Source organism: Elephas maximus, chromosome 3 (genome assembly GCF_024166365.1).
Source record: "Elephas maximus indicus isolate mEleMax1 chromosome 3, mEleMax1 primary haplotype, whole genome shotgun sequence".
Taxonomy (NCBI): Eukaryota; Metazoa; Chordata; class Mammalia; order Proboscidea; family Elephantidae; genus Elephas; species Elephas maximus.
The window spans coordinates 26,956,526-26,970,111 of NC_064821.1; the positions used below are offsets into that span (position 1 = coordinate 26,956,526).

Sequence of the window (13,586 nt, forward strand, 5' to 3'; positions counted from 1 at the left end):
TTAAATCAGAATCCGTAGTGGCGGGAGCAAGGCATCCATATTTTTTAAGCTTCCCAGACAATTCCAATATGGAGTCAAGGCTTGTGGCCAGTGACAGGCATTCTCACACGTAACCTGCACATATTGTTCTGTTAGGTGCAAAAGTAGCCTGGGTAATAGATAGGAATTTTGGTAAAGGAAGAAGATTCTAAGCACATAAAAATAGATTTGTGCATTTTACCAGAAAGCCTGAGTCGTAGATGAGAGTCTATAGAAGGATCCATAGCTATAATGGGATTTGATCACACAGACTGTCTTATCCCAGAATACTCCCACTATCCTACTAAAACTGTGACAAAGGAAGCGATCTTCAGATATGAAATCTCGAAACTGAAACCCATGAGAGCTAAAAAAATTACGCAACCAAACAGGCAAGATTTCTAGTAGCAGATGTTTGGATTTGCTGTATTTTCCAACCCATATACTCAAAGGGATGGCACAAGTGTTGACATTAGGTTGCTCTGCTTAGGATCCTTTGCAGGGCTCTCTTGATGTCCCTGTTCCTCAGGCTGTAGATGAAGGGGTTCAGCATGGGAGTAACCATGCCATACGTCACTGAGGCTGCCGCACCCTTCCTGGCAGAAGATGAGATGGCTGAACTGAGGTATACTCCAAGGCCTGTTCCATAAAATAAGCAAACAACTGACAGGCGAGAGCCACAGGTTGAAAAGGCTTTATACTTCCCACCTACAGATGAGACACTTAGAATAGAGGAAACAATTCGAGTGTATGAGAAAAGGATCCCTGTGACTGGTACACGAGCAAAGATAGCACCAAAACAATACAGTAATATGGTATTTGTGTAGGTGTCAGAACAGGCAAGGTTAAAGAGTTGAGGAGTGTCACAAAAGAAATGAGGGATTTCCACAGCTGTGCAGAAGATAAGTGATAATACCATTGAAAGTTGCAGCTGGGACTCCAAAAGGCTGATAAAAAAAGATATCAAAACTAGCAAGCCACAGAGGTGGGGGTTCATGATGACTGTGTAGTGCAGGGGATGACAGATGGCCATGAATAGGTCATAAGCCATCACAGTGAGGAGAAGATCATCCACACATCCAAAGAGATAAAAAACAGACACTTGTGTCAGGCAGCCTGCATAGGTGATGGATTTGCTCTGAGTCTGGATGTTCACTAGTATCTTTGGGACTGTGGTGGAAATGAAACTGATGTCAGCCAAGGATAGGTTGGAGAGGAAGAAGTACATTGGGGTGTGAAGGTGGGGTCAGAGGTGATAGTCAGGATGACGAGTAGGCTCCCAGGCACAGTGATCAGGTACGTGGACAGGAACACTGCAAAAAGGAGGGGCTGCAGTTCTGGGTCCTCAGAGAGTCCCAGGAGGAGGAATTCTGAGACACCTGTTAGATTCTGTGGCCCCATGTACCTGAGACAGCATTTGGAAAAAGAAAAGAGGATTGTTAAAAGGAAACAAGAAGTGCCCAGCCCTGTGTTTGTATTTGGAGTTCAAGAAACTCACAAGTAAAGCCCACAAATTCACAGATGATCACATAAGTGCCTAATATCCAAGTACCTTTAGCCATATTACTTGGTTGTAGCAAACCCAACCACTGTACTTCTCAGAAGTCTTTCCTCACTGTTTTCTGTGCTATTCACCAGTTTTTGTACACAACCACTTTAGAGACTCTGGGCTAGAGATGTTAGAATGGCAAGGACATTTTAAGATAACAAATTCATAACAACAGATAGGTGGTAACTATGGTGAAGGGTAAGACAGCACACAATACTGGGGAAGCCAGCACAATTTGACCAAAGCAAGGTATGGAAGCTCCATAGACAGACACATCCATACTCCCTGAGGGATGAAATTACCGAGCTGAGGGATGGGGACCGTGGTCTTGGGGAACATCTAGCTTATTGGCATGATATAGTTGATAAAGAAAATGTTTTACATCCTGCTTTGGTGAACAGCATCTGGGGTTTTAGGAGATTCCACATGGCCACCTAAGATACTGCACTGATCTCACCTCGTCTGCAGCAGGAGAGAATGAAGAAAACCAAAGATACAAGGCAAAGATCAATCCAAAGGACAAATGGACCATAGGTACCACAGCCTCCACCAGACTGAGTCCAGCACAACTAGATGGTGCCCAGCTGCCACCACCACTGACTACTCTAACCGGGATCAGAGTAGAGGGTCCCAGACAAAGCTGGAGAAAAATGTAGAACAAAATTCTAACTCACACACACACACAAAAAAAAGAACAGACTTACTGGTGTAACAGAGAGTGGATAAACCTTGAGAGTACGGCCCCCAGACTCCCTTTTACCTCAGTACTGAAGTCATTCCTGAGGTTAACCCTTCAGCCAAACATTAGACAGGCCCATAAAACCACACTAGCCCAGGGGCAAGGATGAGAAGGCAAGAGAGGTGAGGGAAGCTGGTAACAGGGAACCCAGGGTCGAGAAGAGGAGAGTGTTGACATGTTGTAGGGATGGCAACCAATGTCACAAAACAATATGTGTATTAATTGTTTAATGAGAAACTAATTTACTCTGTAAACCCAAATCTAAAATAAAATTTAAAAAAAAGAAAAAGAAATCAAAGGATGCGAAAAAATAAATAAATAAAATAACATATTCAAAGACAGAGCAAAATATCAGCCCTCTCTATGAGGAAAACGTATGCAATAAGAAGTATCCTTCTTTAAAGAAAAAATCATTTAAATTAAAGGACACTAAGAAGCACTTGCAGTCCCAGGGTGGGCAAACAGTTAACACATTAGGCTGCTAACCAAAAGGTTGAAGTCCATTTAGAGACACCTCATAAGAAAGACCTGGCGATCAACTTCCAAAAAATTAATCACTGAAAACCCCAATGAATACAGTTCTATTCTGACACATATACTGTCACCATGAATCAGAATCTACTCAATAGCAACTTGTTCTTTTTAAGGAGTCAGATGTAGTTTTATTTTATCCAAATACAGTGCAATAAATTCTCTTGATTTGGAATATTTATAAAACAACAAGGAATAGGACCACATTAAAAAACAAATGAAAAACGGTTGCCCTCAGGTTGATTCTGGCTCATGGCAAGCCTGTGTGTTACAGAATAGAACTGCTCCATAGAGTTTTCTTGGCCTTAATCTTTACAAAAGCAGATCACCAGGCCTTTTTTTCACAGCACTGAAGGGTGCGTTAGAACCACCAACCTAAGGGTTAGTAGTTCAGCTCAAACTGTTTACTTCACCCAGGGACCTCATTAGCTGGATTCTAAATTAAAATAGAATGTTCATAATCAGAGAACATGTTTATCTGTCAATTATCTTCACAAGTTTTCATCAATCTTTGGTCCTCTGACATCCACCTTAAGTGGAGATACATGGCCATTCAAATATGTGGGTTGCCTTTAAAAATCTTTAAAAATATATATCCTCTCCCTTGGCTTTAATGGATGTCAAATTTTGGTAATAATGGTTTGGTAAATGCACGGAATCAGACAACACTGATGATCCCAAAGATGGCCTTAGTGTGAAATGCACCAGTGATTAAACAGTAAACAATAAGAAACACTCTGTATTTTTCACTGTATGTAGTGTTATTTGTATCAATACTACTCCATCTTAGGAAAATGTCTGGTGATCATTTGGCTTTTTTTTTTTTTTTAATTTGCTTCCATTCTCTGTTGACTTGATAAAATGCTGAAATGTATTTCTCATTCTAAATGTTTAGAAAGCATTATTTCTTTATCAAGCCGACACTCTTATTTACAATTGAGGAAATTAAGACCAGGGCACTTCCAAAGCCAGGTTTGAAACCCATCCACCTTAGGCCTACTGAAGAGTTTTCCAAGTCAATCTTTCCTTATCAGGGGGATTGGAATTCTCCTCACATCTTCATTTTGCTTGGAAGGTCCAAGCTGATCTAATTTGGGAAAACCTAAAGAACAGAGGATATTATGAAATAACACATTGATCATTTGCACATTTGTTGAAATATATGTATTAACTAAATCTAATAGTAGAAACCCTGGCGGCATAGTGGTTAAGTGCTATGGCTGCTAACTAAGAGGTCAGCAGTTCAAAGCTGCCAGGAGCTCCTTGGAAACTCTATGGGGCAGCTCTACTCTGTCTTATAGGGTCGCTATGAGTCAGAATCTACTTGACAGCAGTGGGTGGGTATAACATTTATAGTTGTAGAAGGAAATTAGATGAAATTGTACATATAAATTCATTACACCAGTGGTCTCAATGCTAGCTGATCATTATAATTATCTGCAGATCTTTTAAAATATAAAGATGAACTAGCCACAACCTGCTATTGTTGTTGTTGTTAGGTGCTGTCAAGTCAGTTCTGACTCATACTGACCGTATGTACAACAGAACAATACACTGCCCAATCCTATGCCATAATCGTTGTTATGCTTGAGCCCATTGTTGCAGCCACTGTGTCAATCCATCTCTTTGAGGGTCTTCCTCTTTTTAGTTGACCCTCTACTTTAGCAAGCATAATGTCCTTCCCCAGGGACTGATCTCTCCTAACAACATGTACAAAGTATGTAAGACCCAGTCTCGCCATCCTGGCTTCTAAAGTGCATTCTGGTTGAACTTCTTCCAAGACAGATTTGTTTGTTCTTTTGGCAGTCCATGGTATATTCAATAATCTTCACCAATACTACAATTCAAAGTCATCAATTTTTCTGACTTCCATATTCATCGTCCAGCTTTCACATACATATGATGCTATTGAAAATACCATGGCTTGGGTCAGGCGCACCTGAGTCTCCAAGGTGACGTCTTTGCTTTTCAATACTTTAAAGAGGTCTTTTCCAGCAGATTGCCCAATGCAGTGTGTCTTTTGATTTCTTGACTGCTGCTTCCATGGCTGTTGATTGTGGATCCAAGTAAATGAAATCCTTGGCTACTTCAATCTTTTCTCCATTTATCAGGATGTTACTTATTGGTCCAGCTGTGAGGATTTTTGTTTTCTTTATGTTGAGGTGTAATCCATACTGAAGGCCGTGGACTTTGATCTTCATTAGTAAGTATTCAAGTCCTCTTCACTTTCAGCAAGCAAGGTTGTGTCATCTGCATAACGTAGGTTGTTAATGAGTCTTCCTTCAATCCTGGTTCCCTATTCTTCTTCATATAGTCCAATTCTTGGGAAATTTGCTCAGCATACAGATTGAATAGGTATGGTGAAAGGATACAATCCTGATGCAAACCTTTCCTGACTTTAAATCATGCAGTAACCACAGTTCTTTCCAAACAACTGCCTCTTGATCTATGTACAGGTTCCTCATGAGCACAATTAAGTGTTCTGGAATTTCCATTCTTTGAAACGTTATTCATAATTTGTTATGATCCACACAGTCAAATGCCTTCGCGTAGTCAAAAAAACACAGGTAAACATCTTTCTGATATTCTCTGCTTCATCCAGAATCCATCTGACATAAGCAATGATAGCCCCGGTTCCACATCCTCTTCTGTATCTAGCCTGAATTTCTGGCAGTTCCCTGTCGATATACTGCTGCAGCCACTTTTGAACGATCTTCAGCAAAATTTTATTTGCGTATGATATAAATGATATTGTTTGATAGTTTCCACATTCAGTTGGATCACTTTTCTTGGGAATAGGCACAAATAAGGATCTGTTCCTGTCAGTTGGCCAAGTACCTGTCACCCAAATTCCTTGGCATAGATGAGTGAGCACTTCCAGCACTGCATTTGTTTGTTGAAACATCTCAGTTGATATTTTGTCAATTCCTGGAGCCTTGTTTTTCGCCTATGCCTTCGGTGCAGACTGGACTTCTTCCTTTAGGACTATCAGTTCCTGATCATATGCTACCTCTTGAAATGGTTGAACTTCAACTAAATCTTTTTGGCATAACTACTCTGTGTTATTACTTCTACCTTCTTTTGGTGCTTCTGATGTCGTTTAATATTTACCCCATAGAATTCTTCACTATTGCAACTCGAGGTTTGAAATTTTTCTTCAGTTCTTTGAGCTTGAGAAATGTGGAGCACTTTCTTTCCTTTTGGTATTGGCCATCTGGAATTGGACAATCATTTGGTCTACTATGCCAGGAATGACAACTTGAAGAGGAATGGCATTGCATTCAACATCAAAAAGAACATTTTAAGACCTATCTTGAAGTACAACACTGTCAGTGATAGGATAATATCCATACACCTACAAAGAAGACCAGTTAATATGACTATTATTCAAATTTAGTCACCAATCACTAAGGCCAAAGATGAAGAAATTGAAAATTTTTACCTACTTCTGCATTCTGAAATTGATCAAACATGTGATCAGGATGCATTGATAATTACTGGTATTGGAATGGGCAAGTTGGAAACAAAGAAGGATTGGTAGTTGGAAAATACGGCTTTGGTGATAGAAACAATGCCAGAGATCCCATGACAGATTTTGCAAGACCAAGGACTTCTTTATTGCAAATACCTTTTTTCACCAACAGAAAAGACAGCTATACACATGGACCTCACCAGATGGAATACACAGGAAGCAAATTGACTACATCTGTGGAAAGAGATGAGGGAAAAGCTCAATATCATCAGTCAGAACAAGGCCAGGGGCCAACTGCAGAACAGATCATCAATTGCTCATATGAAAGTTCAAGTTGAAACTGAAGAAAACTAGAACAAGTCCATGATAGCCAAAGTATGACCTTGAGAATATCCCACCTGAATTCAGAGACCATCTCAAGAATAGATTTGATGCATTGAACACTAATGATTGAAGACCAGAGGAGTTGTGGGATGACATCAAGGACATTATACATGAAGAAAGCAAGAGGTCATTAAAAAGACAGGAAAGTAAGAAGAGACCAAAATGGATGTCAGAAGAGACTCTGAAACTTGTTCTTGAACATCAAGTAGCTAAAGCAAAAGGAAGAAATGACGAAGTAAAAGAAGTGCACAGAAGATTTCAAAGGGTGGCTTAAGAAGGCAAAGTTTTGTAATGACATGTGCAAAGAGCTGGAGGTAGAAAACCAAAAGGGGCCAACATGTTTGGAATTTCTTAAGCTGAAATAACTGAAGAAAAAATTAAAACCACCAGTTGTAATAGAGAAGGATTCTATGGAGAAAATATTAAACAACACAGGAAGCATCAAAAGAAGATTGAAGGATGGCCACAACCTAGAACCCATTAAATCAGACTCTACATGTGAATCCCTTGGTCATCCAGAAGTACAGCCAGGGTTGAGGATCATTGCTTTACATTCTTGCCAAGCTCTTAGTAAGTGTACCATCAATGTGATCTATTATTATCATTAATACTCACTCCTAGCATTAATTACATAAACATTTAATAATATTTGCTTCATAACTCATATTTTAGAGATTTAAATATTACCCATAAAACTTGTTTTCTTGCTCTTGTTGTATGATCATATTCCTCCACACAACTGTTCCAAAAAGGCAACCTCTGTAATAAATTTTGTGGGTATATTTTCCAATTTAGTTTTAATTCATGTGTCCATAGCCAGTTTTCTGAAAATGGACCTAAATAGTATAATCCCACACATACTGTCCAACAAAAGTTTTTGTTTATTACAAATTGTGTTTTAACTGTCTCTGTGATGTACATACATCTATTTTAAACACTTTAAATGGTGCACTGTATTGCTGAGTGAAGGATCATTTTATGTCAATATCTTATTAAGAACATCGTAGCAGAATTCTTCCTCCACTCACCATATTATTCATAATTGAGAATTTCTTATATATTTATTTATTATTCACAATTTATAATTTATGAATGTATTATTCACAATTCATAATTGAGAATTTTATATGTGCATGGAGCAGAGTTGTTTAAAATGTAAAATTGATGAATGTTCAAATTTACTATTAATTGCCAACATGAGTTTATCAATACAAAGTCAGATATGACTACATGCTTTTATTTCAAGGTATGGAATCAAATATCCATGAAAGTTGTCTGGTAATGGTCACTCCATAATAGATCTACATGAAAATTACTATCCTGTACAGGGAATTATAATCCCATAGCTCAGATTTCCTAAGTATGTAGAAAAACATATTTCTATTCATAGAAAACCCTACAAGCCACCAGATTCATGCTATAAAATTCCCTGTAAACCATTTGGCTCATTTTCTTGATTCACAGATCAGCTCACCAAGTTGAAAGAGGAAGAATCAATGGGTCAGTCTCCCTTTGCTCATCTGAAAAGAAACACAATCATTCAGCTCTGGTTGAGGAGACAGAGCCCTGGAATAGGAAACAAGAGGGCATATCTTTCACATGATGAATCTGGAGTGTGTGTAAATGTCTCAACCTCTCTTATGCAGAAATAGGGAGAATAATACCCATCACTAGGGAGCATGTGGCAGTCAACAAAGTTGTGACACTTACTAAATACTTGGACATGGTTCTTTAATCAGAATTTGAATCAATATGAAAGTAGTGTGTTGATTGTTGAAATACAATCCCAGTTTTATTTGATTATATTGGAAAGAAGCTTAATATGTCCCAGAAAATTTGAGCACAGAATGTACTGAAATCATAAAATGTGCCTAGGTTCACCCAGTAAGATTTACTTTCCCCTTCTCTTTCTCCATTTTTAGTTTTCAGTTTTATGAAAACTAAAAAGTCTCCACAATTTTTGAAAATAATTGAGTGTTGTACACTGTATTAAATAGATTCCATAGAAAGTCCATGATATAAACATAGTCATGCCCTATTTTACTTTTTCTAGTCCTATGGAACTTCCTTGGGAGAATGAAAGCACAGGCAGGAAATCACTCACCGAGGAAGCTTTACAACTTATGCTCTGACCCTGTGAACCAAGGAAAAAGGAACAAAAGTGTCTATTCCATATTAAGCACAGATTTGTTGTTGTCCTTCTGGTTGTAGTCTACTCTGTGCCAAGCATAGAATATGCTCTGGGGAATCAGAAATAAATGAGACTCAGTTGTTTCCTTCCTTCCAAACATTCTTATACATTCTTGTATCAACTCACTACCATCAAGTCAATTCTGACTCATAGCTACCCTGTAGGTCACAGTAGAACTGCCCCAGAGGGTTTCCAAGGAGCGGCTGGTGGATCTGAACTTCCAACCCTTTGGTTAGCACCCTAGATCTCAATCACTGCCCCACTTGTATAAGAATGAAAATAAATGCTTTTACAGGGACTCAGACAAAACAAAATGTTCAGATCACAGGGTACTTTAATTGAATGGCTTCATCTAATTTATATATGTAAAATTAATGTGCCCTAACTATATGCATCCATCATATAATTAATCACTTATGCAATATCCATTATCTCATCAATTCTTACAGCAATGCAGATCTCCCGCCCTCTGTCAGCTGTAGATCAACTCACATGACAACGTGAAAACGGAGAGATACTAAAACTTACCCTGTGACACCCAGATCATAAGGAAAGCAGGCAGCATTCACAATTAAACTGTAAGTCACTGAGGCCCATGCATTAACCATCTTCACCCTGTTTCCTCATACTGTAAAATGTTTAAAGCAGAAGTCCAGGGGCCACAACCAAAGATAAATCTAAGTTACACCTTTAAACTCATTCCAATGCCCTGACTAGGAATGGACCCCTAGATCCTGTCTTTATGTCTCCGAGATTGAGATGGACTAAATTACAAGAATGAAAGGGGAAGTGGACAGCTGAGATAAAATCCAGGAGAAGTGGCAAGTGAGAGATCTGTCCTAATTATCCACTTCCAAGTCCTGATGAGACCCCATCCTGTATTATCAACCATCTTTTTGATTATTGAGGCACAAAGAGGAACCCGCTGCTCTCCACTTTGGACTAGCAGAAATCCCCCACAAAAGAGTACAGTGAGCAGGGAGGTCTTTGCCTGGAGACACCAGAGAAGCAAAGTAGCAGGGCAGGTGGGCAGGGGAGAATATGGTCAGTTGCCCTCTGTTTGATGTCATGCTGCTGGGATTCAAACATGACTTCAACTGTTTCTGACTCATGACCTAGAACAAGATACAAAAAAAGACTGTACTTCTTTTCTCTTCTGTGAAATGACAATAACTCTGTGTTGCTCTTTTCTGGGTGTGGTTGTATAGAAAAATGAAACAAGCCACATAGAAAACTTAGCTCAGATCCTAGCAGTGGGCAGCCTTCAATTAACGTTCACGATATTGTGGTTACTGTCATCATCCTCATCATTATTGTTATAATCACCACCTAGAAGATCATTCTGTAAGAGGGACCTATCTCCTATTCTGGTAGATAAGTGCCTAAAGGAGCTAGAACCAATACTGAAGAAATTAAAACACTAAATGAGCTTTTTTGGACCTCTCCCAGAACGAGGAACAAAATCTTCACAGTACTCTGAGCCAAAACTTAGCATTTCAGAGCCTCCTCATCTAGCCATCCCAAGTGTGCTGCGTGTCCTGATCAGAAGGAAACAATGCTCCCCAGCCCCTCTATGCCCACTGTCTCCCGTGGCACTTACTGGATTGCACTGGGTCTTTGCTGTAGCATGACCAAAGAGTGTGAGTCCCCCAATCCTCTCCTGTGGTGGGCCTGAGAGCTGAGGCACCTTCCCAAGGACTGTCAGGAAGAGAGACTCGGGCATGAACCTCCTGAGTCAGACAATCATTCCAGAGGATATACATGGCTATGGAGCTCACTGGGCTGGGCTGGACAAACTGAAGCCCTGTGAGCCACAGGTGGGTTATTTACAGCTATATGGTCTTGAGAGCTCAATGCCCAGAGCACACAATTAGCCATATTATTTCAAGTTATTCAAATCTCTGAAGACTTGTTAATATTAATGAAACAGGAAGAGGAGAAAGTGAATGTCCCTGGTATCTGGGCCCTGCCATTTTAAGGAGGAAGCTCACCTGTATTTCCTAACCTCTAACTTCCAAGTTGTATGGATCTTAATGTACAAATCAGAGACTTTTTTTTTTTTTTCAATTTTTAAACTGAAAAACTCAGTGTGTGATTTAATATTCTCAAACCCATGGAATGAATCATATAATTTAGGGAGGACAAGTATTCTATAAATTTCTGGTGGTGCAGTGCTTAAAGTGCTTCGCTGCTAACTAAAGGTTGGTGGTTGGAACCACAGGAGAAAGACATGGCCATGTGCTCCCGTAAAGCTTATAGCCTAGAAAACCCCATAGGACGGTTCCATTGTCATGTGGGGTCACTATGAGTTGAAATTGACTCCACAGCACCTAACAACAACAACCATAAATCTTCTATACCAAGAATCTGATACTATTTCCATTTTCTGAATTGATATTTCTGCCATGAAGGAGAACTTCCTATTTTCCTTTCTGTAGCCCTTGCACGTAGTTTGTGGTTTCATGCATTTACAATGTATAATTTTGCTTATGTGAATGACAGCACCATTTCTAATATCTCTGTGTAGTTAATGTATGCTGGTACTTTAGAAAAGTATTTATTTTGTTATACTCTTTGATAACTTGATTCTTCCCCTAAATATGTCTGTGGGCCTCACAGAAGTCTACATTCAAAATGTTGACCTGTGCTGCAGTAATCTCAAGGCTTAACTGGAAAAAGATCCGATTCCAAGGTCACTCAGGTATCAGTTGCCAGGATTTGTTCCTTCCACACTATTAGCCAGAGGCCTCCCTTAACTTCTGACCATATAGGCAACTCCATCACTCAGATAGTAACACGGAAACTGGCTTTCATCAGAGTGAGATGGCCAGAGAGCAGGAAAGGGCTGGCAAGATGAAAGCTAGATTCTTTTCACACCCCTATGTTGGAAGTGATATCCCAATAGTTCTCCAAATTCTATGTGATAGAAGCAGTTAACTGATGTGGGACACACCCAAGAGGATGGTTGTCCACAAGAGCATAAATACAGGAGGTGGGGGTTATGGAAGAATCTTAGCAACTGCACACTACACAAGTTTCATATAAGGACGGTTGGCTCTAAGCACAACTAGACTCTAGAGAGGTCCCTCTGCTTTCCAGCATAGTGCCAATCCATTGCACCAACATTCTCTCAGCACATTTCCTGGTAAGAAACAGGTACATGATAGAATTCCTCCAAACCCCACCATTCTGCTCCCGGCCTTACAGACAAAAGCCCTTCTGGTTTCTCTAACACCAATAGAACACTTCCATTGATATTAGGCCTGTCGCAGCCATTCCATGTACATCTTCAGCAAATATCCCTAGGAGCTTTTGATTTTGTTTAACTAGGGAGGGCTCACTTCACCATAGAAAGTATTTTATTTAGATCTCTTTGTCTCTGGAACTCTTGAAGTCTTAATAGAATGTGCTTTTGGCTTCTCTGTTTTCTCTAGTGGATAAAGTGGGTGTAATGGTTAAGATTGTGTGTCAACTTTGCTGGGCCATGATTCTCAGTGTTTTGACAGCCCTGTGATATTGTAGTCACTTCCCTGTTGAGATTTGATATGTGATCACCCCCATGATGGGATCTGCTGTGAGTAGCCAATCTGTTGAAGCAGATTTTTCTTGGGTGTGTGGCCTGCATCAGGTGTGGGCAGACATTCTGATAGGGCTCAGAGGCTTTTGCTCATTCTGGATCCTGCAGCTTGCTCCTGTTTGCACGACCTCTGGTTCTTTGGACTTGAGCTGGCAGCTTAACTCTTGTGTTGCCTGTTGATCTTGGGATTTGTCAATCTTCACAGCCTATGACCAAGAGCCCTGCTCCCTGACCTGCTGACCTTTGGTTAACCAGCCCCTGAAGCTACAGCAATCAAGAAAAGCCTCTATCCTGACCTATGGACTTGAGACATTACAGGCTTTACAACTGCATAAGCCACTTCCTCGAGATATATATATATATACATACACACACTGTACTAGTTTTGCTTCTCTAGAGAAACCAGCTTAAGGCAGTAGGGTATATGAGAATGACAGTCTACTGCAAGGTTCTGCATCCTACTCATGCAGCCCTCCTGGCTCAGGGATCACTTTGCTGATGATCTTGGAGATTGGTTTGTCATGGATTGATAGGAAGAAAACTGGAATAATATATACCATATTAAATTGGATATGGAAGAATGAATGCTATTTACATGTGTACACAGAACGGCAGATGGTAACTCGTAGGAGGCCAGATGTTCAAATGACAAGTCTTTAGAGGAAGAGGGAGAGACTCAGTGTGGAGACATTTGATAATTCTTCGGCTGTAGCAAAAATGTAATATTAAAACTGAAGTCATCTCATAGTGGGAAGAGGTTGTCAGATAATAGGGTTACTGCCATACCTGTGTTTAGAGTACACAGGTTTGTTTGGTATATGATAACCAAAGATCATTGTGATGCTTTGATAAAATGGGCTTTTTCCAAGTCCTTCTCTCATGATGAGTATCCTGGAAGGTAACAGAAAGATCATGACCTTCTCACATTCCCTTTTCAGGTATTCAATTTACTTTTTATCCTTTGTTTATTTGTAGAACTTATCAAAACCCACCCTTTATTCTATAATTCTTAATCTTGTACAAGGTATTAGGTGGGGAAATATACATTCTCTTGAGTGTTCATAATAGTAAAAGCAAGCCATACATTTCTTCCATCACAAGCGTACAGAGATCTCTGTAGAAGGC

General features: G+C 39.8%; 1 protein-coding gene across 1 annotated transcript; it reads right to left on the reverse strand.

The window, feature by feature from the left end:
• Nucleotides 1-490: 490 nt before the first annotated feature.
• LOC126071188 (olfactory receptor 18-like) lies at nucleotides 491-1,246 on the reverse strand. Its single transcript, XM_049875439.1, has one exon. The coding sequence runs from the start codon at nucleotides 1,244-1,246 to the stop codon at nucleotides 491-493; it is 756 nt and encodes a 251-aa protein (XP_049731396.1).
• Nucleotides 1,247-13,586: the final 12,340 nt, after the last annotated feature.

What these genes read in the sequence shown, in the direction of transcription:
- LOC126071188 (XM_049875439.1), bottom strand. Translation starts at nt 1,246, where the DNA reads ATGTACTTCTTCCTCTCCAACCTATCCTTGGCTGACATCAGTTTCATT.